At 57.9% G+C, this 21251-nt stretch overlaps 1 protein-coding gene across 8 annotated transcripts; it reads left to right on the top strand.

The window, feature by feature from the left end:
* Positions 1-298: 298 nt before the first annotated feature.
* On the top strand, positions 299-20751 carry RHBDF1 (rhomboid 5 homolog 1). Of its 8 annotated transcripts, XM_061599613.1 has the most exons (20): positions 299-562; positions 1408-1504; positions 10269-10404; positions 10666-10796; positions 11957-12058; positions 12929-13142; positions 13463-13669; positions 14830-14952; positions 15054-15217; positions 16918-17169; positions 17299-17410; positions 17554-17628; positions 17790-17951; positions 18071-18171; positions 18317-18380; positions 18573-18667; positions 18984-19059; positions 19157-19257; positions 19400-19553; positions 20077-20751. In XM_061599613.1, exons 3-20 carry the CDS (start codon positions 10291-10293, stop codon positions 20494-20496), a joined length of 2667 nt encoding a protein of 888 aa, XP_061455597.1. In that variant the 5' UTR covers positions 299-562; positions 1408-1504; positions 10269-10290; the 3' UTR covers positions 20497-20751. The 8 variants fall into 8 exon arrangements, with proteins under 8 accessions (XP_061455597.1, XP_061455598.1, XP_061455601.1 ...); XM_061599614.1 differs by lacking the exon at positions 299-562 and having other exon boundaries at positions 1274-1504; XM_061599611.1 differs by lacking the exons at positions 299-562; positions 1408-1504 and adding an exon at positions 3135-3582.
* The last annotated feature ends 500 nt before the right edge of the window (positions 20752-21251 follow it).

The following is a 21251-nucleotide window of genomic DNA, read 5'->3' as shown; positions in this document are numbered from 1 at the left end:
GAAGCCTCCTAGGAAAGGGAGAAGCGCTTGAAGTCTTTTGCTGAAAGGGCAGCTGACGCCACTCTCAATGGTGACATTCTTGTGCTTTTCATGGGCCTCTGTCAGTGCCAGCCTTGGTCACAAAGGGGCATTCAAGCCATTCCCCTTCCTCGCCATTCATGATCAAAAGAAACTAATCTCAGGCAAAGCCTCCCCCCCCCCACCGCCTTCTGCAGCAGCCAGCAGCCAGCTTCCTGTTGACAAAGAGGCCAAAGAGCCTTTGCCTGTCCATTGGGAGGGTGGAGGGGCCAGAGCCCACTTTCTCTGTGCTGCGGCATGGACAGTAAGCTAGTGGTGAGAGAAGCTGCTGGAGCACAGCTGGATCGGATGGCCAGCCAAGGCAGCGCTTCAGGATCCGACCCGCGAGCATCTGCGTGCAGGAGAAGCAGCAGCCAGGAGTGGACGGAGGAAACCAGAGCACTGGGCAGAGCCTGGCAGGTGGAAGCCACAAACTAACTTGGGACATTGACCACAACAAAACTGGCCATTGACGCCTCAGGCACTCCAGTGCTTGGACAGGCAGGTATCTGTGTGTGTGTGTGGCTGGAGGCGGTCCACCTGGCAGGCAGGAGAGCCAGATGGCCTCCCCTGCAACCAGTTTCACACCCTGAGGAAGTCAGCCTGGCCAGCTGTTTTTAAACAAGCCAGTGGTGCTAGATTGGCCCTTCCATGTCACATGACTACTCAGGCCAGGAGGATTATGGGCCCTTGTGCATGTTTGCCTGCAGTTCTCCCTCTAGCCCACAGTAGCACAGGTCTGAAACTGTCTGGCCAGGCACAACAAGGCACAGCCGAGCGGACAGACCGGTGTGCCCTCATAGGAAGGCCCTGGTGCCCTGCATGGGACTCCCAAGCCTGCAGTACGGAGACAAAGGGAGGCCTGTGTGAGCCTCATATAACGGAAGGACCCACTTTCTTCCCGTCCTAGATAGGCCTTGACCTCAGGTGCACTTTGCTCCTATGGCCATGCTTTGGGGGCATCTGGGGCTGGCTAGCTGTTTCTCCGGCAGATCTTGTTTCTTCACCTCCAAACTGGAGTTTTAAGGGCCGAATGGGCAGTCCCTAGGGATGGAAGGACTGCAGCTGGGGCGTTCGCTTCAAAGTGCCTCAACTTACACTTGCTCACATTAAATTGCATTTCCCATTTTACTGCCTGTTCACTCAGTTTGGAGAGGTCCTTTTGGAGCTCTTCACAATCTCTTTTTGTTTTACAGACCCTGAACAATTTAGTATCATCAGCAAAACTGGCCACCTCACTGCTCATCCCAGCTCTAGATCATGGACCCTTCGGGGACTCCACTTTCTACATCCCTCCACTGGGAGAACTGCCCATTTATGCCTACTCTCTGCTTCCCGTTTCCTAGCCAGCTCCTGATCCACAAGCGGACCGCTCCTCATACTCCACGACTGCTAAACTTACTCGGGAGTCTTTGGTGAGGAACCTTGCCGAAAGCTTTTTGAAAGTGTAAGTTCTCTGTGCCCATTGGATCACCTTTTGTTTCTCTATGCTTGTTGACCCTCTCAAAGAACTCAAATAGGTTAGTGCGGGAGTGGGGAACTTGCAGGGGTCCTAAAAAGGCTGTTTTCCCCAAAACATAGACAGCCAGTGTGGCGTAGTGGTTAAGGTGTTGGACTACGACCTGGGAGACCAGGGTTTGAATCCCCACACAGCTGTGAAGCTCACTGGGTGACCTTGGGCCAGTCACTGCCTCTCAGCCTCAGAGGAAGACAATGGTAAACCACCTTTGAATACCGCTTACCATGAAAACCCTCTTCATAGGGTCGCCATAAGTCGGGATCAACTTGAAGGCAGTCCATTTCCATTTTCCCCAAACCACCCTTATTTGCCTTGCCCCTGAGAAATGTGACATCATGTGGGAGGCAGGTAAAGATGTGGTCTCAACTTTAAAGTGTATTTCTAAGCGGTTTCATTATGATGTCAGATGACTGACAGGATTATTTTGTCTGTAAGGCCTTGAGTTTTGTCTTGTGTCACTGCTATTTGCCTCAGACTGTGAAAGTTAGCAGAGGCATAGGCCTTATCCTTCTTTAGCACTCCCTTGTCAGCCAAAGGTCCAACTGTATTGATGTTTTTAGCAATGTACTCCTCAAATTTGTCTTAGCACCATTTATTGTCCGCTTCCTTTCTTTTGGCCAACATTTGTGTTTCTTTTTGTTCTCCTCATTTGGGCAAGACTTCCATTTTCTGAAGGAAGCCTTCTTGCCTCTAACAGCGTCTTTTACTCTGCTGCTTCACCAGGCTGGCATCCTCTTAGCTCTGGGTGGTACCTTTCCTGATTTGCGGTATACACTCTAGTTAAGCTTCTGTTGTTGGGTTTTTAAATAACTCCCAAGCATTTTGGAGAGATTTGACCTTCTTGACTTTGCCTTTCAACTTCCTTTTTACCAATCCCCTCATTTTGGAGAAGTTTCCACTTTTGAAGTAAGATGTGGCCATGTTTAATTTCTTTGCAATTGGCCATTTACATGTATATTTAATTTGATAGCACTGTGGTCACTTCTCAATCGGCTCAGCAATACATATCTTATACCAGGTCCTGGCATGACTTAAGATTTAAGTCCAGGGTCGCCATCCTTCTTGTCCGTCCCATGACCAACGGTTCTAGGGCACAGTCATTTAGGATATCTTGACATTTTACCTCTTTGTAATCACTGGAACACGCACTTCAGCCTATGTGAGGGCAACTGAAGTCACCTGTTACTGTAGCATGTCTTCTTTTGGGTGCCTCCTTGATTTCCTTCTCTGTCTCGGGATCACCCTGAGCATTTGGGTCAGGAGGATGACAGCACCTCCCCAGTAGTCAATCACTCTTGGGACTGGTATGAGCACCCCTGGTGATTCCGTGGAAGAGTCTGCCCCTTTGGGGATTCCGGCTTGCTGGTCTATATCCTCTTGATGCAGACGGAGAGGCTGCCTCCAGGGTGCCTTTCCTAAAATTTTATTTATTATTTATTTATTATTTGATTTATATTCCGCCCAGCAGGAGCAGGGAAAGTAATTGGCCTGGAACTGGCCCTGGTTAGCTTAGCTGAGTCCAAAGACTGCCCAGACCCTCGCCTTGTCTCTGCACTGCAGGTGTTCGTGTGAACCTGCGCCTGCGCTGCTGGCCGCAGGTTTGCTGTCAACAGGGTCTCGTGGAGGGCCCCGGGCGGGCAGCTCTAAGCAAATAACCTGGAAATGGTGGAGCCAGAGGGGGCCGATCTCCCGGGGGTTCCCCCCTTTTCTGTGCCAAAGCAGGCACCAAAGCGTCAGGGCTGGATGGAGCGCTCGGCCCTCTGCCTGACCGTGACCCGCGCGGCGGCCTCCAGCTTCCGTGGGAATCCTCCCGGCCCGGCGAAAGCAACAGAGCAGCCAGTGGATGGGCAACCGCCGCCCGCCGCTCTTCCTTCCTGCCGCCCGGGGGTCTTTGGGCCCCGAATCGAGTCGAGCCCCGTCGGCGCAGCGTCACAGCCAGACCACTCGGCGGCGTTGCCTGGCGCGGAGCGTGCGGCGAGGCAACCGCTTCTCCCCGCGGCTCGGAGGTGAGACAAGGCCCCTCGGCCTGGGGGCCTGCGCGGGACCCGTCCTCGCAACGGCGGGCGGAGGGTCCGGCCTCCTCCGCGGCGTCGCACTTGCTGCCTGGCCCTCGCGACGAGGCGCATTCCTAAAGCCTGAGTCACTCCCGGCCCGCCTTCCGTGCCGGGCCGCCCTTCGGTCTCCAGGCCGGGCCGCGCCGACGCCGGCCCCCTCGCTGAATGGCCGCCCGGCCAGCACTCGCTCGGCTCGGCGCGCTCCCTGGGAGCGGCAGACTGCTCCAGTCCCACGGTGGTAAGTTGGCGCCGAAGAGAGGCGGGCAACGAGGCCGGGCCGGGCGCGCCGCCGCCGCACGGAGGGAGGCGCTGCAAGAGGCGGCGGTAGAGGTGGGGGGACTTGAGCCCAGCAGCTCGGGCTCTCGCTCTGCTGCCCGCGCCCCGGCCCCCTCCCGAGGGCGTTCAGGGGCTTTGCCTCCACAGGGCTGGGACGTGCGCTGCCCTGGCCGTCGGGGGGAGGGGGGGCGAACAGCATGGACGGAGCAGGAGGGCCGGCGGCGATCCCTGCCCGCCATCGAGTTTCCCGTTTGCCTCAGGCCGGCGGCTGGACCCGGAGCTGCTTGGCCGGTTTCTTTTGAGTTAGCCGTCGCTCCTCCTGCCCCTCCGCAGATACCGCTCGCGTAGCCGTTCCACCGCCGGGCGCCGCCTGGAAGTGTGGCTTTGGCGGCGTCTCGGCCGCTGGGCACGGGGGTCCTGGCAGGGCGCGGGCGAGGCCTCCTCGGCGCAGCGAGCGCAGGATCCTCCTTCCCGACCCCGGCGCGCGTTGAGAAGGTGGCCTCTGGCTTGGAGGGGCTCCTGCCTAGGCAGGAGGCAGGCGAGGGTAGCGCGAAAAATGCCCCAGCGGCTTAAAGCAGCAGCACCGGGGGCGGCGGCGGGAGAGAGCGGAGCAGCCAGGTTAAAACGCCCGGACGGGGAACGGTTGGCTGGCAGGCGGAGGTGCAGGCACCGGGGCGGGGAGGGGGGTGATATTTCAGCACTTCTTTAACTCACAGTCTTACTGCTCCAAAGATCACCCTGCACGGAGTGGCAAGTGCAAGGCAGGTTCTTATTTAGGGCCCGGTTTGGAACGGGAGGCGGGAAGCCAGCAGCGCCAGATTGCCACCACCACCCCCCACTGTCTTTTATATCCCATTTGTTTGAGCACATCCTGAGCTAGGGAACCAAACGGGGGAGGGGTGTTATCTCATCAGTCTGCAACTGGCTTTGATCGGGATACTTTGTGTAATGCCAACCTCCCACACACACACCCAGTCTCCTTGCCGGCTTGCACCACAATCCTCAACGTGTTTATTCAGAAGTGATTTCCCGTAGTTGAATTTAACTCCCTAGCAAGTGCCTTTATGCGGGCAGCTGTGCAGCGCACCCCGCCGGATACATGTTTACTTGGAAGGAACTCCAATGGCTCTGCTGGGCTTCTTCCCCATTGAGCGCAGGGCTTCTGCCTCCGCTTGCAGCTCCCGGCTCTAGCGGCTGCATCCATTTCTGCAGCTTTGCCAGTTCAGACCCACCTCCCTGTTTGCACACATGTAACATTTTCCACTTGCATTGGCCGAATTTTATTTTTAACAGTACAGTGCTGTACCTTTGCAGGTTTACTTTGAATTCTGATCATGTCCTCTATAGGGTTTTCAGTTCTTCTGGTCTGGGGTCATCTGCAGATTTTTTGAGCATATGCTTCAGGCCCTCATCTAAGCAGTTCTGGACATCTTGGTGGATCCTGTGGAATATCGCTTGTGAAACTCCTCCCGCGTTTGTGAGATGTGGTTTTCCAACCTCTTGTGTATGAGCCTTAAGATATGCCACCTGTCATGTGATGTTGCATCCAAGGCCATGTGCAAATCATGATGTCATATCTAAACCTTAGAAAAAAAACTCCCTGCTACCTGTGATGGGAGAGTAGAACTGGCTTGTCACTGTGAAGCTGAACAGTTCTGGAATACTTGCTCCTTGAAGAGTCAGGAGGGTCCCTTCCTGCAAAAGTTTGGCTTCCTTCCCCTGTACTAAGATGATGCCTCCGCTCCAGAGCTCGAAGCCTGGATGGTGCACCTTGGCAAGGTCATGTAATGTGGGGCTGTTTGCCCTGTGGGTTCCTGGTGTGTGGCAGGTTGTAGCCTCAGCAAGACAAGGCAGGGTGGCTTTGTAGGCCTCCACGGAGGCTCTGGAAATCTGCTTTGGTGGTGACTTGCAGAGTTTGAGCCAGGGCAGCATTCAAAGGGAAATCCACCCGTCTGAGCTGAATTTTTAGGGGGGAAGCCAGTTTTATGAAAATAGAGAAAAACAGAAAGGGGTTTTGGGGGACAGGGAGAGAGAGTTCTAAAGGTGTTGACAGTTCCCCTCCCCCAGTGGAACCTCCAGCTTCAGAGGCAGTCTGCTACATACCAGTTCCTGGGGCAAAGCAGCAGAAGGGGACATTGTACTGATGCCCTTCCTGTGGGCGTCCTGTAGGCATCTGGTTGGTCTGAGTTGCTGCCCCACTCCCAGGCTGTCTTCGGTTCAGTGCTCCCCCTTATTGGTCTGGCTTCTACCAACCTGCCTCCTTTGCTAACTGCTGGGGTGGGGGGGAAGGCCACAGATACAGATGTGAAGACGGGGGGACGACCCCAGAACTAGGAGAAAAACATTTTTCCTGGTATTTTTCCAAAAAAATGGGGGGGGTTTCCCCTGACTTTTTCTGGACCTTCACATCTCTAGCCACAAAGTTCCCCTTCTGTGCAGCGCTCCTCCAAAAGGGGATTGTGCAGCTGTTCAACATGAAGGACCTTTTTAATTATATTTGCCAGTTGTGGAGGTTGGTCTTCCGAGCCCAGAGCTCCGGAGCTGCCCTGCCGGGTCCCTTTGGCAGCTGTGTGTGGGCGAGGAGAGCCGTGGCCACGGCTGCACCTCCCTCCCCTGAGCCCGGGCGTGTGGAAGGGGGCTGTGGGGCACTCGGAGCCGCGCTGGCTTCCTCTGCCCCACGGCGGTTCCTGCGCCTCCCCTTTGGCAGCCTTTCCTGGCACTGTGATTACTGGAATGGCCACGTCCAGTGGGGGCCTTGTGCCAGCCGAACCCGGTGGCAGGCGCCTTCCCTTCTCCCTCTGCGGCCGCCTCCCGGTCCGTGTGTGTGGCAAGCAGGAAGTCCCTTTCTTCCTTTCTTCCTGTTTTTGTCCCTCTGTCTGTGGTCTTCCTCTGGCAGGAAAGAGTGCAGATTCTCCCAGGGGGGGGAGAAGGGGAGACAGGGGCACAGGAAGGCACCTTATACTAAGTCAGACCACTGGTCCATCTAGCCCAGTATTGTCTACACTGACAGGCAGCGGCTCTCCAGGACCTCAGACGGGATTCCTTGTCCTGTCCAGAGATGCCAAGGTTGAGGAAACATACAATGTCCTGGGCCCTTTTGAGGGTAAACTGGAGCTGATGGGGGGGGGGCAAGTGAGGGAGGATGTGAAGTGAAGTGGTTCCCAAATGACTGCATAGAGTGACTCCTGTCCAGTCACTTGGCTTGGTGGGCGGGCTGGCCTGTGGCCTCGTGGCAGTGGTGCTGAGCTGCCAGCGAGTGCTTGGGCCATCTGCCTTGATCTGGCCTGTGTGCTGGGATGAGGGGATGGGGCGAATGGCCTTTTCCTGCCCTCTGAGCTGTGAGCCCAACTTGAATCTATCCCATTCTCTCCAGCTGTGATGGTGCTCCTTGGGCAGAGAGAGGCTCTGTGGGCTTAGGGCCAGGATCCAGCCCACCAGGATCTCCTGCCAGACTGGAAGCCTCTAAGCTCTGTCAGGGGCGGGAAAGGGACTTTCCGATGGACTTTTCAGTGTGTCTTGCAGCATCTATGGGAGGCAGTGGAATGGGGCTGGGTGGAGGCCCTTCCCCCGCCCCCTTCCGGAAATGTTGCTTTGAGGTGGGGGTGGGAGCTTGCGGGACAGGAGTTGAGGGCTCTGGTTTGCCTTCCCTGTGCATCTGCACCAAAAGTGTGGGGGAAGGAGGCTGGTTCTCCAGGTGGCGTGGGGGATTGGGTGGTTTGCCTCCCTGGCCCTCCCCTTCCTACCGCTTGAGAATTGTGTATTTGTGACTGGCGATCATGTCCACTGGAAAACCATCACCCTTTCAGTTTTTCACTGCTTTCTGGTCATGGGGGAGATAGTGAATTCCTGTCTGCCTGCATCTTTGTAGCCAGGAAGTTGGCTAGAATTTCCCCTCTCATGCCAGGAAAGCAAGGCGGGCTGCTTGCCCCAGACTGGGGACGATGCCTGGTGTAGTGCTCTTGAGCTGTCTCCATTAGGATGTCCCCTGAGAAGGTGTGAAAGCAAAAAGGCTGCGGGGAAAATCTGAACCCTAAACTGGCTTTTCTGGTTCCAGATGAATCCTGGAGCTGAGCTGCCCAGTTCGTAGGCACGTCCTCCTCCCCGTCCGGTGCTTGTGGGCAGCTGCTCTGGGACAGAGAGGAGGCTGCCATGGAGGGTGGCACTTCCTTCCCTCCCGGAAGGGTCTGGCTTGCTTCACGTATTTTAGCCCATCTTGTGAGGATGATGATTTGCTTCCTGCTGTCCTCTCGGTTTGCTCCCCTTGTTTCTCTTACTGATTTGGTTCTAGGGCAGCCTGTGCTGACCTGGTGCCCAGGAGGTGTTTTGGACTACAACTCCCAGCATGCCCAGCCAGCACATCCATATGGGGGTGGGGCTAACGCAGGCCCAGATCTGTTGGCTGGGGCTGGTGGGGCTTGTCATTCAAAGCATCTGGCAGGCAGCAGGTTGGCGAACGCTGTTGTGCCTTGGGATCAAGGCCCCTTTGCCCTCCCCCAGCCCAAAGTGACAGCCCCAGAGCCAGGAGCGGCCCCCAGCTGCTTTTGTGGAGCAGGACCGGTGTGTAAGAATGCGTGCCCCTCCGGCTCGGGCCAGTCCATCTTGGGGCTGTAGCAAAGGGGTTCAGCATGGCTGAGATGTGCTCCCCGCCACCTGAACATCCTTTCCCACAAGACAGAAGGAAAAGCCTTGGTTCCTGGTTTGGCTTTGCACATAGTATTTGCGGCACACTGTGCGCTCAGTGCCAAATGGCAGAGGAAACTGGCTGAAGGGCTCAGGGGAGAAGAGTCCCTGGGCCGCCTGCCCTCATCCACTTCAGGCAGGAAAGGGAATCTGGAGCAGCTGGCCGGGAACGCTCCCTGCAAGCGAGGAGGGAAAAGAGCCTGCCTGCCTGCCGGCTGTTGTGCCTCCTCAGCCGCTGGCTGAGGGCTCCCACAGGGGGAGCAGTGGGGGAGGGGAGCCCACAAGGGGGCATGGCTGCTTTGGGGCTCTGTGGGTGGAAGATGGCAGCGTGCAGTAGATGTCCTTTGCCAGCGAGCAAAACTGTCACCCAGTCTGTGTCTGTGAAAGGACCTCCGTTTTTGCTGTGGGCCTTCTGGCCATCCCTCTTGCTCTCTTCTTCCCTGGCCGTTGTGACTCCCCAGTGGAGGAAACAACCCACATGTGTGTGATTGTCACACCTCCGGTATCCTCTGTGGCCATTTCCTACCTGTTGTTGCCCAAGTGCCTTTGGCCTGGGAATTTTTGTAATGTGTGAAGTGGTTGGGGTGGGGTGGAGTTTGGGAAGGAAAGAGAGCCGAGGGAAGGCACCAGTGACCTCTGCTCTCCGAGAGGTGACCAGGGTGCACTGAGCATGTGAGCAGTGGGTGGGAATCTGGGCAATGTTAGAAGAGGACGTGGGCAGGCCTTGGCGGCAGCTGGGATTACAAGAGGAGGAGGAGGAGGAAAGTGAGTGGTGCCTTCCGGTGGGACCAGGGAGGGTCAGGGCCTGGGAGAAGTCATTCTGTGGCTGAAGTCTGTTGCAGAAGACTGCAGAGGCAGTGCGGGAACAGCAGTCTTGAGGGCAACATCCTGTGTGTGTGTGCGTGTGTGTGTGTGTGTGTGAGAGAGAGAGAGGTGTCATGTGACTCCCTCCCTGGATGTTATGTGGAAGCTCCACGGCTGTGCCAGCAGACGTTGGGGTGAGGCTGACCATTCCAGCCACATTCTGCCCAGAGTGGACCGTGTGTGGAGATCCTGGCAGCACCAAAGGTGGAGGCTTCTCCCCAGCCTGCAGGGCTCTGAGGGCCCTGTATGGGACCAGCCATGCTGCCTGAGTCTGGACGGGCTCTCTGGGCCGGCATTCCTGCCTGTGGCTCGTGGCCAGCAGCTTCCCCTCCTGGCCGCTGTCTGCCAGAACAGTGGGAGGGCGCCCTGCCTGCCCTTTGCTTGCTGTCAGCTTTCGCATCGGGATGCTTTGACGTTTCTCCATTGCACTGAATGTGGAAAGGTTGCATTGTGCCAAAGCCTTGACAGAGAGGAGGCGGCCGGTCTGTGGAGCACAAGTGCCACCTCTGATGCCAGGGCTGCTGCCAGGATGCTGCTGTTGCCTGGGAGGTTCCCCAGCCATGCTGGGCTCTGAGTCCTTTGGCCTCTGCTGGGCTGCAGTTTCTCAGTCTGGCTCTGCTCCATAGGGCAGGCCAGCCTTCCTGAGCTGGGGCCCTCCGGACCGGAGCGGCAGTCTGACAATGTCTGGAGGGCGCCAGGTTGGGGCAAGCTGGCATGGGCATGGCTGCCCCATGTTTGGCCCTGAGCAATCCCTAGTCGCTGTTAATTGTTGAGGGTGTTTGTGTGGTCCACCTGACAGTCCCTCCACCTCCCACCAGGCCGGCCAGCTGAAGCAGGAAGATGTCTGAGGGGCGCCGTGACAGCACAAGCAGCTTGCAGAGGAAGAAGCCGCCGTGGCTGAAGCTGGACATCCCCGTCCCAATGTCGGTGGCTGAGGAGCCGCCCTTGGCGCAGGTACCACCAGAGCGAGACACAGGAGGCCGGGGGAGGGAGCGCGGCAAGGGCTTGGAAGCAGCTCTCATGTCCAGGGGCCCCCCGGGGGCCTCTCAGGCCGGACTGCGCTGAACGGAAGAAGGTTTTGAGCAGCTGTTGGCCGCCCCTGTGGCTGAGTCCAGTGGGGGACCCAGGGATGGGGGCAGAGGCCCTCTCGCTTCCTCTGGCCTAGGCAGGCAACCCCCCTTTTTTCTTGCTGCTCACTTCTTGGTTCCTTGGCAGCCCTTGAAGCGCCAGACTTTCCTCAGGAGCGTCAGCGTGCCTGTCGAGAATACCCACTTCCCTTCTCCCTACAACGAGCTGCGGCGGCCGGCCCTCCAGCGACACATGTCAATCACCCAGACCATCCGGAGGTAAGATCTGCCCCCATGACTCGGCCTTGTCTGGCAGCGTCCCTCCGGCCCGGGCGACTGCTTTCCGGGGCCCCAATGGAGGAGGCTGGGTTTTTAAGTTTGCTTGGAAGGGCAACTTCAGTTTGACTGACTTGAATGTATCGATGTGCCGGGATGGTGCGCAGGGGGCTCTTTGCACTTGGAAGGGCTGGCTGGCTGGCTGGGGCCGGGCCAGGCAAATGGACAGAGAAAGGGGTCCACAGAGAACCACGGTGGTGCCCCCTGGAGTGAGGCTTCTGTGCTGGGCACAGGAGTGGTTGTGCTGCCCTTGGTGGGCTCTGCCAGGGCGCCACTGTGCTCAGGCTGCCAGCCTGGGAGTGTGCCACCCTTTGAGTACTCCCTGCTGTGGGGATGGAGACGCTGGAGGGCTCCACGTGTTTGGCATCTGACATGGCATCTTCCAGCAGGTATTCCTCTCCTCCTCAGAGACAGGAGACACACAAGGGGCAGGCAAAAGAGTCTCGTTTGGGCCCTGCCTGACCCAGGATTGCCCTGGCTGCTGTGCAGCATCCTGTAGACAGTTCCCCCCCCCCCCACTCTGGTGGTTTTCTTGTTTTTAGTCCAGGTTTGTGTGAATGCCACAAGAACATTTCCAACTTTTGGGTGACTCCGCCCCCTCCCCAGGTGCCCCAGAGAATGCAGAACTACCTGCTTCCTTGGAAAGCAGAGCAGAGGGGAGGGCGGGCAGCCTGGTGGGGAAGAAGTGGGGCGGATGTGCTTCTGAGCATAGCGCATGTGTGTGAGAGAAGCCCATACTGAAGCAAGAGCTGCCTCCTTGAATGGCCCCGTGGGCCTGCCCCACACTTGGCGCCCCACAGGTTCATTGCCTGCTCTGGCCCAGGAATCTTGTTGTCCAGCCTTCTTATGGTGCTGGGTGGGCACACCTTAGATGGGCTCTCACTGCCAGCCTTCCCTCAGGTTTGCTCCCCCCCAGTGCCCTCCTTGCAACAGCAGCCTGTGCCTGCCCACTGAGGCCTGCCCCGACACGGCTGGGCCGTTCCTTGTGCCTCTCCCCTTCCCCAGGTTGCAGCAGGAGAGGGGGCCAATTGCTCCAGCAAGGCTCCGGCAGGCAGCCTCCCGCCTCCCCCCCCGCCCCCTCAGCTCTCTCTCCTTTGCAACAGGCAGGTCCGTTTTGAGAGGACTCAGACCTTGCCCATTCAGGGGCGCCAGATGGGCAGGAGGCTCCTGAGAAGGCGCCAGTCACTGCCCAGAACGTTGTTCAGGTACCTGTGGTGCTGGCGTGACCCCCCCCCCGCACCAGTGCATGCGTGTGAGGTGCATGTGGGTCCGCCTGCCCACTCCTTCCCTCTCTCCCAGCCAGCCAGCGGCCTGTGGCACCACCTGACCTTCCCCCTGAAACCGAAAGCTCGCACAGGCCTGTTGCTGCTTCCCTGCCGGAGCCCAGCCCACCTCCTGTCGTGTCCCTGGCACCACCACTCCCGGGCCCATCTGGGTTCGGCCACTCTGTGCAGGTGGGCCAGGCCAGGCCTGTTTCCCTTGGCACAGGCAGGGATGTCCAGGGAGAGGTTTGTTCTTGGCACGCCTGGCTCATGGCTCCCTCCCTGTGGGAAGACACATGGGGCAGCTGCTGCGGCACTTTGCCAAGTTTGGGAAGGCCGTGCAGCTGTGGCAGCTGCCTGTTGCATTTCCTCCCCCTCATCTCCTGGCCTGGAAGGCCACTGAAAGCAAGTTGCCTCCACCCAGTAGTCAAAACCACCCCGCCATGCCATGACCTTCGTCTCTCCCTGGCTTGTGAGCTTGATGCATCCCCAGTGGTGTGAATAACCCAGACTAATGAGTCTCCTACGATGCTGCTCTCTGACAGGCACCACTAACAGCAGCAGCTACACAGCGCTCTCCTGGCCCCAGCTGCGGGACCAGGAGCCTTGGCAGCCATCTTGGAACCTGTTGCTATGGATACGGCAGCTTACCCAGGGTTGCCACCATCCAGGCCTGTATTTGGGCCCAGGAGGATTCAGGCCGATCTTGCCATGGCTGTGGAGGGAGCAGCATTAAGGGGTGTCAGTGGCAGACCGGGCGTGCCTTTTTTGGTCCTCAGTGTGGCAAGTCCTGCTTGTGCTCCCTTTCCTCAGGGGCACTGCAGACTGGTTTGGAGTCAGCAAGGAGAGTGATGCCACCCAGAAATGGCAACGGAAGAGCCTCCGGCACTGCAGCCTGCGCTATGGGAAGCTGAAGCCTCAGGTCATGCGCGAAATGGACCTCCCAAGCCAGGACAACATTTCTCTGGCCAGCACTGAGACCCCCCCACCGCTCTATGTGCCTCCTGGTCAGCTGGGCATGCAGCGGGTCAGTGGCAGCCGTGGCAGCAGCCTGGGGTGGCTGCTTTGTGTGGGGCTGAGAAGGGGTGGCCAGTGTGGAGGGGGATGTGCCCCCAGTCTAAAGGTGCCTGCTTGAACGCTGCCTTGTACCAGGAGCCAGGTGGCAAAAGAGTGGTGGCGGATTATATAATTCACTGTCAGAAGCTTACTTGGGTAGATCTCCTCCTTGCGGTGTCATTGAATCTGCCACAGCAGCCGCACATGGCCTCTGTGGCTCGTGCCCCTTGGTGTGCCCAGAGCCATACTTGGAAGCCTCTTCGTGCCTAATTGGCCCCTCCTTGATGGCAGATCATTGACCCTCTGGCACGGGGACGAGCCTTTCGGATGGCCGAGGACGGTGACGGCCACAGCATGCCTCACACCCCGGTCACGCCTGGGGCGACATCCTTATGCTCCTTCAGCAGCTCACGCTCCGGCTTCAACCGCTGGCCACGACGGCGGAAAAGGGAATCTGTGGCCAAGATGAGTTTCCGAGCGGCAGCAGCGCTGGTGAAGGTAAATGGTTGCACAGGCATGCCAGTGCTTTGCAGGGCAGGGGAATATTGCTCGCTTTGGGTCGGGTGGAACATCCTGCTGGGGGAGTCTAGCAGGCTGGCGAGAGAAGGGAGGGTTTGGGCCCATCAGGGAAGTGGCTTTGCTGCCTGGCCCCGCGGGTGCAGGCGTGGGCAGACGGAAGGAAAGGGGGAAGGAATCTCTAGGCCTTGGAGGTCCCGCTGCATTTGGTGGCCTATGGTTGAGACTAAAACCAAGTGGCTGAGAAAACAGATGCAAAATTCTCATAGGAAAACATTTTGGTTTCTGCCTTCTTCACGTCCCTTCCCAGCAGCTGAAGAAGGCAGAGGCCAAAATGTTTGCCTATAAGAAATCAATGCCTCTGTTTTCGTAGCTGCTGTATACAGAATGCATTTCCACATGCTCTGTTCAGTGTGTAATCAAGGCCGCTTGCAAACGTTTAGCTAAGAGGGAGCACAGGCCGCTGGTCCCCCTAGCCTTGCTCTTGCTCCCCACTCTGACTGGCAGGGTCCCTCCCAGCCCTGCCTGGAGGGGCCGGGACAAAGCCTGGGACCCTCTGTGTGCAACCCTTGCCCCTGCCTGCCCTGAGTGTGCCCTTCCCTAACAAAAAGCAACAAGCCAACAGTGAAAACCACCTCACCTGGCAGCATCCATGGTGTCCATGGAAAGGAGCCCGTGGAGCCCTTTCCTGCTTTCCTGAAGACAGTGAGCCATCGGGCCTGTGTGGGAGGCTGCTGCACCCCGGAAAGGGGCCTGTCTCTTGTGCCACCAGAGTCCACCAGATGGGGGTATGGGAGGCAGTTCTTAAGAGATCCTGCCTGGCCTGGTAAGGCTGTAAAGCTCAGGACCAGGACCTTGAACTGAACCTGGCAAAGCTGGCAAACGAGCTCTGTCCAACAGCGCAAGCTACCAGCTCCAGACCAAAGGGTGGCAGCCCCGTTTTGAACCACTGGAAGCGACCAAGGGCAAGGGCTGGAAGCTTTTTTTTGTTAATCTTAAGCTGTTTGGAGTTTCTGTCCCCCCCCACCCCCACCCTGGCCGATGTGTGGCGCCTTCTGCACTTGGGTCTGTTTCTGCAGGCTTGCTGCTTATTGTGCTAACGTGCCTTTTTCACCCCTCCTGCCATCTCTCCTCCCTGGCAGGGTCGGTCTGTGAAAGATGGCAGCCTGCGGAGGGCCCAGCAGCGCAGCTTCACGCCAGCCAGTTTCCTGGAGGAAGACACAGTGGATTTCCCAGAGGAGCTGGATACCTCCTTCTTTGCTCGGGTGAGGGGCTTGGGGTGGAGGGAGTGGGGGGCCCAGCAGAAGCAGGCAGGCAGGCGGTTCCTCGGTGGTGGCGGTGGCTGCACCTTCTCTCTCTTCCCCAGGAAGGAGTCCTGCATGAAGAGCTTTCGACGTACCCCGATGAAGTCTTTGAATCGCCCTCGGAAAGTGCCGTGAGGGAGATGGAAGCAAAGCTGCAGCAGCCGCAGCCAGCCCTCACCGGAGGGGCCTTGGACCGAAGCGAGCTGGAGAGGAGCCACCTGATGCTGTGAGTCCAACAGCCCCCTGGTGGGAGCGGGGCACGGGGCAGGGGGGTAAGGAAAGGGTCATCTCCTGATGACAGGCCAGCCGGCCAGACTCGTCTTGGAAGCTGCAGGCACTGAGCTCTCTTCTGGAGACAGGCCACTGAATCTTCCTGTCCTGATGGGCACCTCTCTGAGGGGGTCTTTGGGCACTGCCGTGCTTGCCTCTCAAACCGCTCGCATGGCATCTGCCGCATGGTGGGCTTCCCTGCCTGCTGCCTGAGCCTGCGTGTGCTTGAATGTGCTCCTTGACGGCTGCGACGGGCCGTCCTGGGACAAGCTCATGGGGTTCTCCTCTTCAGCCAGCAGGCCCGTCTGCTGAATGGCCCTGACGAGGCTAGAGCCCAGCTGCAGACGCTCTTTGCTGTGGCTGCCATTTGTGCAGCTGGGTCCGATGTGGCTTCCTGGGCTCAGCCAACAGTGAAAAGAGCTTCTCTACTCTTTAGAAGCAGCCATGAAATCCCTTCCCAAAAGGGTCAGTGTCTAGAAATACGACTGGTTCCTCTGAACACACAACCAACCAACACACAACCAAGATGGGGTTTAAAGAAGGTCGCTCCCAAATCCAGGGACCCTCTTTTTGAAATAGCATTGAAAATATCTGAGCAAGTCGAGAATGGGGAGCTTCACAGCTCAGCCTTTGCCTTTTTTGAGGAGCCTGATGGGCAGGGCCAGTGAGCAGAATGACAACCCTCTGCAGTGAGGAAATCTGAGTTCTGTGACTTCTAAGAATCATGCCAGTTAAGATTATTTTTCTTGCTTTTACATAACTTGCTCCGCCATTTTTATCTCCTTGCCTAGCATTCTGGTCCAGTAGTGGGCCAGGAACGGGGCAGGCTCTGAAGCCCCCTGCAGCAATACACACTTTTGGAGCATGTAAGAGAGGTAGAAAAAAAAAACCTCCCTCCCTCCCCACCGATGGAAGCAGGGGTTCTCTGATTTATTTATTATTTTATTTGTATCCCACCCTTCCTCCCAGCAGGAGCCCAGTGCGGCAAACAAAGCGCTAAAAACACTTTAAAACATCATAAAAACATCTTAAAATACATTAAAGCAAAACAGCGTTAAAAACATTGAAAAAAAAACCTTTAAAAAATGGTTAAAAACATTATTAAAAATCATATCAGCACCAGGGCATCAGCACAGCACAGCGTACGGCCTCTGCACTTGCTGGTGAATCATGACTCGGGCAGGCGACCCTGTCATCATTGGTGCTGCCTTTTGCTCCTGCCCTGCTTGGTTGAAGCTGGTTTTTCCTGCTGCTTTGAGCGAGTGCATCTTTCCCAAAGCCAGGAGAGGAGGGAGGGAGGGGCCTGGCCTTGACGCTGCTCCTCGGCCTTCTTGCTCCTGAGCACAGCAGCAGTGAGCCTTGGGAGGCTCTAGAAAGCAGGCCGCACTCTTCCGCAAGCTGGCCCTGCCTCCCAGCAACCTGCCGGGGGGTGGGGCTGAGTTTGCTGTCCAGGACCTCCAGTGGCTGGAGGGATTTGAGCTGCCCCCTTGGCACGGCAGGCACTCGTTCCTTGGGACCCACCGGGGTGACAGCCACTGGTCAGCGGTGGGATGCGTTTGGTGTGGGTAGTGGAGCAGATTCTGGGTGTTCCTCATGCTCCCCTCCCGAGCATAGTTGACTTACTGCCTCCACCCCCACCCCCCCTTTGTGTTGCAGCCCTCTGGAGCGTGGCTGGCGGAAGCAGAAGGAGGGGGCAGTGGCACAGCCCAGGGTGCGCCTGCGGCAGGAGGTTGTGAGCATGGGCCTGCAGCGGCGGGGCCAGCGCATCAAGGTGCCTGTGCGGAAGCTCTTTGCCAAAGAGAAGCGTCCCTACGGGTTGGGCATGGTGGGCCGCCTGACCAATCGGACGTATCGCAAGCGCATTGACAGCTTTGTGAAGCAGCAGATTGAGGACATGGACGACCACCGGTGAGTGCCAAGAGGGTGGCTCTGGGCTGCCCAGCAGGGGCTAATCTGATGCCCAGCGGTTGAGTGGCAACTTTGCTGCCCCCTTGGCCAGTGCTGTCAGTGCCTCCTCCTTTCCTCTCTCCTCTGCAGGCCTTTCTTCACTTACTGGGTTACCTTTGTGCATTCGCTGATCACCATCCTGGCTGTGTCGATCTATGGGATCGCCCCCGTGGGCTTTTCACAGCACGAGACGGTGGATTCGGTGAGTGGGGCAGGCGGTGGCAGCAGGAAACCCCGCCCCTGCCCCCCCCCGCCTTCTGCGCCGTTGCCCGGCTGGTTGGGCGTCTGCTGGGCCCCTTTGCCCCCATTCTCTCTTCCAAGGAACCATGGCTTTCTTTTGGGCAGGTCTTGAGAAACCGTGGGGTGTATGAGAATGTGAAGTATGTACAGCAGGAGAACTTCTGGATTGGCCCCAGTTCGGTGAGTGCCTGTACCGGATTGTGTCCTGCTGGGTGGCACAGATAAGCCCTGGCAGGGTTGTTGCATTCAACCAACTCAGCCCCACAGTGCCCATGTGTGATGCAAAGGTGGGGGCTGCCTTTGTGGCTTGTGGGTCTGAGATGGTGCCACCCCTTCCCCAGGAAGCCCTCATTCACCTGGGTGCAAAGTTTGCCCCTTGCATGCGCCAGGACCAGCAGGTGCACAGCTTCATCAGCGCTGCCCGCGAGAAGGAAAAGCACTCGGCCTGCTGCGTGCGCAACGACAAGTCTGGCTGCGTGCAGACGGCTGCAGAGGAGTGCTCGGTGAGTCCCAGGGGCCCCCGTCCTCTTGCTCTCCCCACTACGCAGGGTCACCCTCTCCCCCCCCTCAGCCTGGCAAGGGCTCCTGTGCCCCCGCCCACTCACGCCCATCTCTTTTGCAGTCCACCCTGGCCGTCTGGGTGAAATGGCCACTTCATCCCAGCGCCCCCCTGCTGGCAGGAAACAAGCGGCAGTTTGGCTCGGTGTGTCATCAAGACCCCAGGTAGGTGCGTGGTGCCCAGCCAGCTCTAGGCCTGAGTACCTGGGGTGTTTCCCACTCAAATGCCTCCGTGGAGGAGGGGCTTCACCTGCCTTCCTTGAAGGAGCAAAGCTGAAGGACGGGGTCCTGCCCTTGTTCCCCTCCCCAGGGTCTGTGAGCAGCCAGCCTCCATGGATCCTCATGAGTGGCCCGATGACATCACCAAGTGGCCGGTAAGGTTGCTGGGGGTTGCAGGAAGGCTGCAGCTGTACTTGCCTGCCAAGAAGGTGGGAAGCTGCCTAAGAGCAGGTCAGCCGCCTGTCTGCCGGACTCTGGCAGTGGCTGCCAGAGGCAAGGAGCCATTGACTGCTGCTGGGGGTGGGGTGGGCAGGAGGCCATGTAGCCAGGAACACGTCTCCTTCCAGATCTGCACCAAGAACAGCGCCGGCAATTACACCAACCACCCCCACATGGACTGTGTGATCACGGGCCGTCCCTGCTGCATTGGCACCAAGGGAAGGTAGGGGAGGCCGTGGGGTGGGGGGCAGGGGGAGCCGCTTGGGACAGGCTCCTTTCAGGCTAAGGACCTGGGGGCAGCTCTTTCTGCAGGGACGGAGGGAGGGACTGACATTCGCCCCAAATGTGGTCACTTTGGTTTGTTAACGGTGTTCATTGCTCAGTGGAGAAGCTGCTCCCCACACATGCTGCTGCTTGGTGCCGCCCAGCCCAGCCCAGCCCAATCTCCTCTTGGTGCTGCAGGACAGACCATTGGTCCTGCTGGGCTGGGCCTGGTGCCCCCCCTTAACTTCCCAGCTCTCTGCCCTCTGTTCTCCCAGGTGTGAGATCACGTCACGAGAATACTGCACGTTCATGCACGGCTACTTCCACGAGGAGGCCACCCTCTGCTCCCAGGTACCCAGCCCCGCCCCATGTGGCAGGTTCCTTTCTGGGCAGGGACACCCAAGGGCCTGCCCGTGCTGAGCGCAGGCGTGATCTCTGGTCTTGGCAGGTGCACTGCATGGATGATGTCTGTGGGCTGCTCCCCTTCCTCAACCCAGAGGTCCCAGATCAGGTGTACCGCCTGTGGCTGTCGCTCTTCCTTCACGCAGGGTAAGGCTACCTCCCCCAGGGACACGCCGGCTTGTGCTGGGGGGGGCACTTCCCCAGCCCCTTTGCCTTCCCCCCTCAGCAAGCGCTGTCACTCAGGCGGCTGGATCCTGTCGCCATTGCTTTCTTCTCCCTTGCCTGGCAGGATCCTGCACTGCTTGGTTTCAGTGTGTTTCCAGATGACCATCTTGCGAGACCTGGAGAAGCTGGCTGGCTGGCATCGCATCGCCATCATCTACCTGCTGAGTGGCATCTCGGGCAACCTGGCCAGCGCCATTTTCCTGCCTTACAGGGCTGAGGTACATCTTGGGCCACCAGGGAAACAGGAGCCACAGCAGAGCCAGTGGGAGCAGAGCTGCTTCACACGCAGAGCCCCCAGGCAGGACCTGGCAGCATCTCCAGGCAGGGCTTGGAGGACCTGACCAAGACCCCGGAGGGCGGCGGCTGCTGCTGCCGCCCAGTGTAGGCAAAACGGAGCTAGAAGGACTCGGCCTCTGGCCTGGCAGCTCCCACATGCTAGGTTTGCCCTTCGTCCCATGCTGCTCCTCCTCGCCCCCTTGGGTGGAGTTTCAGCTCCCGCGTAGCTCTCCCCTTCCTGGCCCAGCTGAAGTGGCCGCCCTTCTCCCTCACAGCTGCTCTGCGGAAAAGGCCATGTTCTCTCCTTGCAGAGCAGCAGCAGCAGCTTCTCGGCAGCCCCAGGCCAAGCATCTGCCTCACCTGTGGGCTCCGTTTCCGCAGAGCCTCCAGCTGAAGGGGTGAGGGAGGGCCCAGCGGCACAGAGAGCCTAACAGGAGCTTCTGCCTGCCTGCCTTCCTTCCTCAGGTGGGCCCAGCGGGGTCCCAGTTCGGCATCCTGGCGTGCCTCTTTGTTGAGCTCTTCCAGAGTTGGCAGATCCTGGCCCGGCCCTGGAGGGCCTTCTTCAAGCTCCTGGCGGTGGTGCTCTTCCTTTTTGCCTTTGGCCTCCTGCCCTGGATCGACAACTTTGCCCACATCTGCGGCTTCATCAGTGGCCTCTTCTTGTCCTTTGCCTTCCTGCCGTACATCAGCTTTGGCAAGTTTGATCTGTATCGGAAACGGTGCCAGATCATCGTCTTCCAGCTGGTCTTTGTAGGGCTCCTCTCTGGCTTAGTCGTTTTGTTCTACTTCTACCCCATCCGCTGTGAGTGGTGCGAATTCCTCACTTGCATCCCCTTCACGGACAAGTTCTGTGAGAAGTATGACCTAGACACACAGCTGCACTGAGCAGGGGGCTCGCAGGGACACCCCCCCCCCGCTGTGCAGTGAATTTAAACTCCTGCTTGCACCCATGCTGCCTTAAGCCCAGAGGGACTGGAACCTTTGCTGCAAACGGACCGTCTGTGCCTTGTTCAATTTTACTGAACCTTTTCTGCTGCCATGTTTTGATGATGCTGGTTCCAAAATGGCCTTTTTAACAGGATTTGTTACTTGTTGCCCAGGTGGCGATTAAACACACAGGTAGCGTTTTAGCTACATTTCCAAAACGTCTTGGGCATTTTGTTTGTGTTGCTGAAAAGAGGTGGGCAGACCTCTTCAATTCAGTGCTAAAAAGTCCAGATTCTAACATCAGAAAACCAAAGAATGGGAGTAATTATGAAAGTCAGACACGTGAAATTAAGGAGCTACATGTCTCAGAGAGCCTCAGCATTTGTATTCTCCTGGGATGTGTTGTTCTGTTTTAGGAGAAGGAATTAGTTTGGAGGGCAGAGGAAATGGCATCTTGCCATCTGGTCGTGGAAACTGCTCAAATCACACTTGGCTGCATTTTCTGAAAGCTCCCAGATTTGGAGCTGGTACCACTGTACAAAATCTGGTGCCCTAAAAAACAACAGAACAGCCTCTTGTTGCACTTGTATTTTATTGTAAATCCAATTAATGTAGCTTGGTAAGGTGAAGGCTAGCACCTCAAGGTGCTTGGAGACGTCACTTTTCCACTGGACTTCTACGGCTGAGGTACTGGTGTCCCCCTAAATCGGTCC

This window comes from Rhineura floridana, chromosome 17 (genome assembly GCF_030035675.1).
Source record: "Rhineura floridana isolate rRhiFlo1 chromosome 17, rRhiFlo1.hap2, whole genome shotgun sequence".
In the NCBI taxonomy this organism is placed as follows: domain Eukaryota; kingdom Metazoa; phylum Chordata; class Lepidosauria; order Squamata; family Rhineuridae; genus Rhineura; species Rhineura floridana.
The sequence above is the reverse complement of the archived record's forward strand: the minus strand, read 5'-3'. Positions and strand labels throughout refer to the sequence as shown.

Excerpts from the sequence above, each read along its gene's own strand:
- RHBDF1 (XM_061599613.1), top strand. The coding sequence starts at position 10,291 with ATGTCTGAGGGGCGCCGTGACAGCACAAGCAGCTTGCAGAGGAAGAAG. Across the intron at positions 14,953-15,053 it reads ATACCTCCTTCTTTGCTCGG|GAAGGAGTCCTGCATGAAGA; the intron begins GTGAGGGGCTTG and ends TCTCTTCCCCAG. Across the intron at positions 15,218-16,917 it reads GAGAGGAGCCACCTGATGCT|CCCTCTGGAGCGTGGCTGGC; the intron begins GTGAGTCCAACA and ends TTTGTGTTGCAG.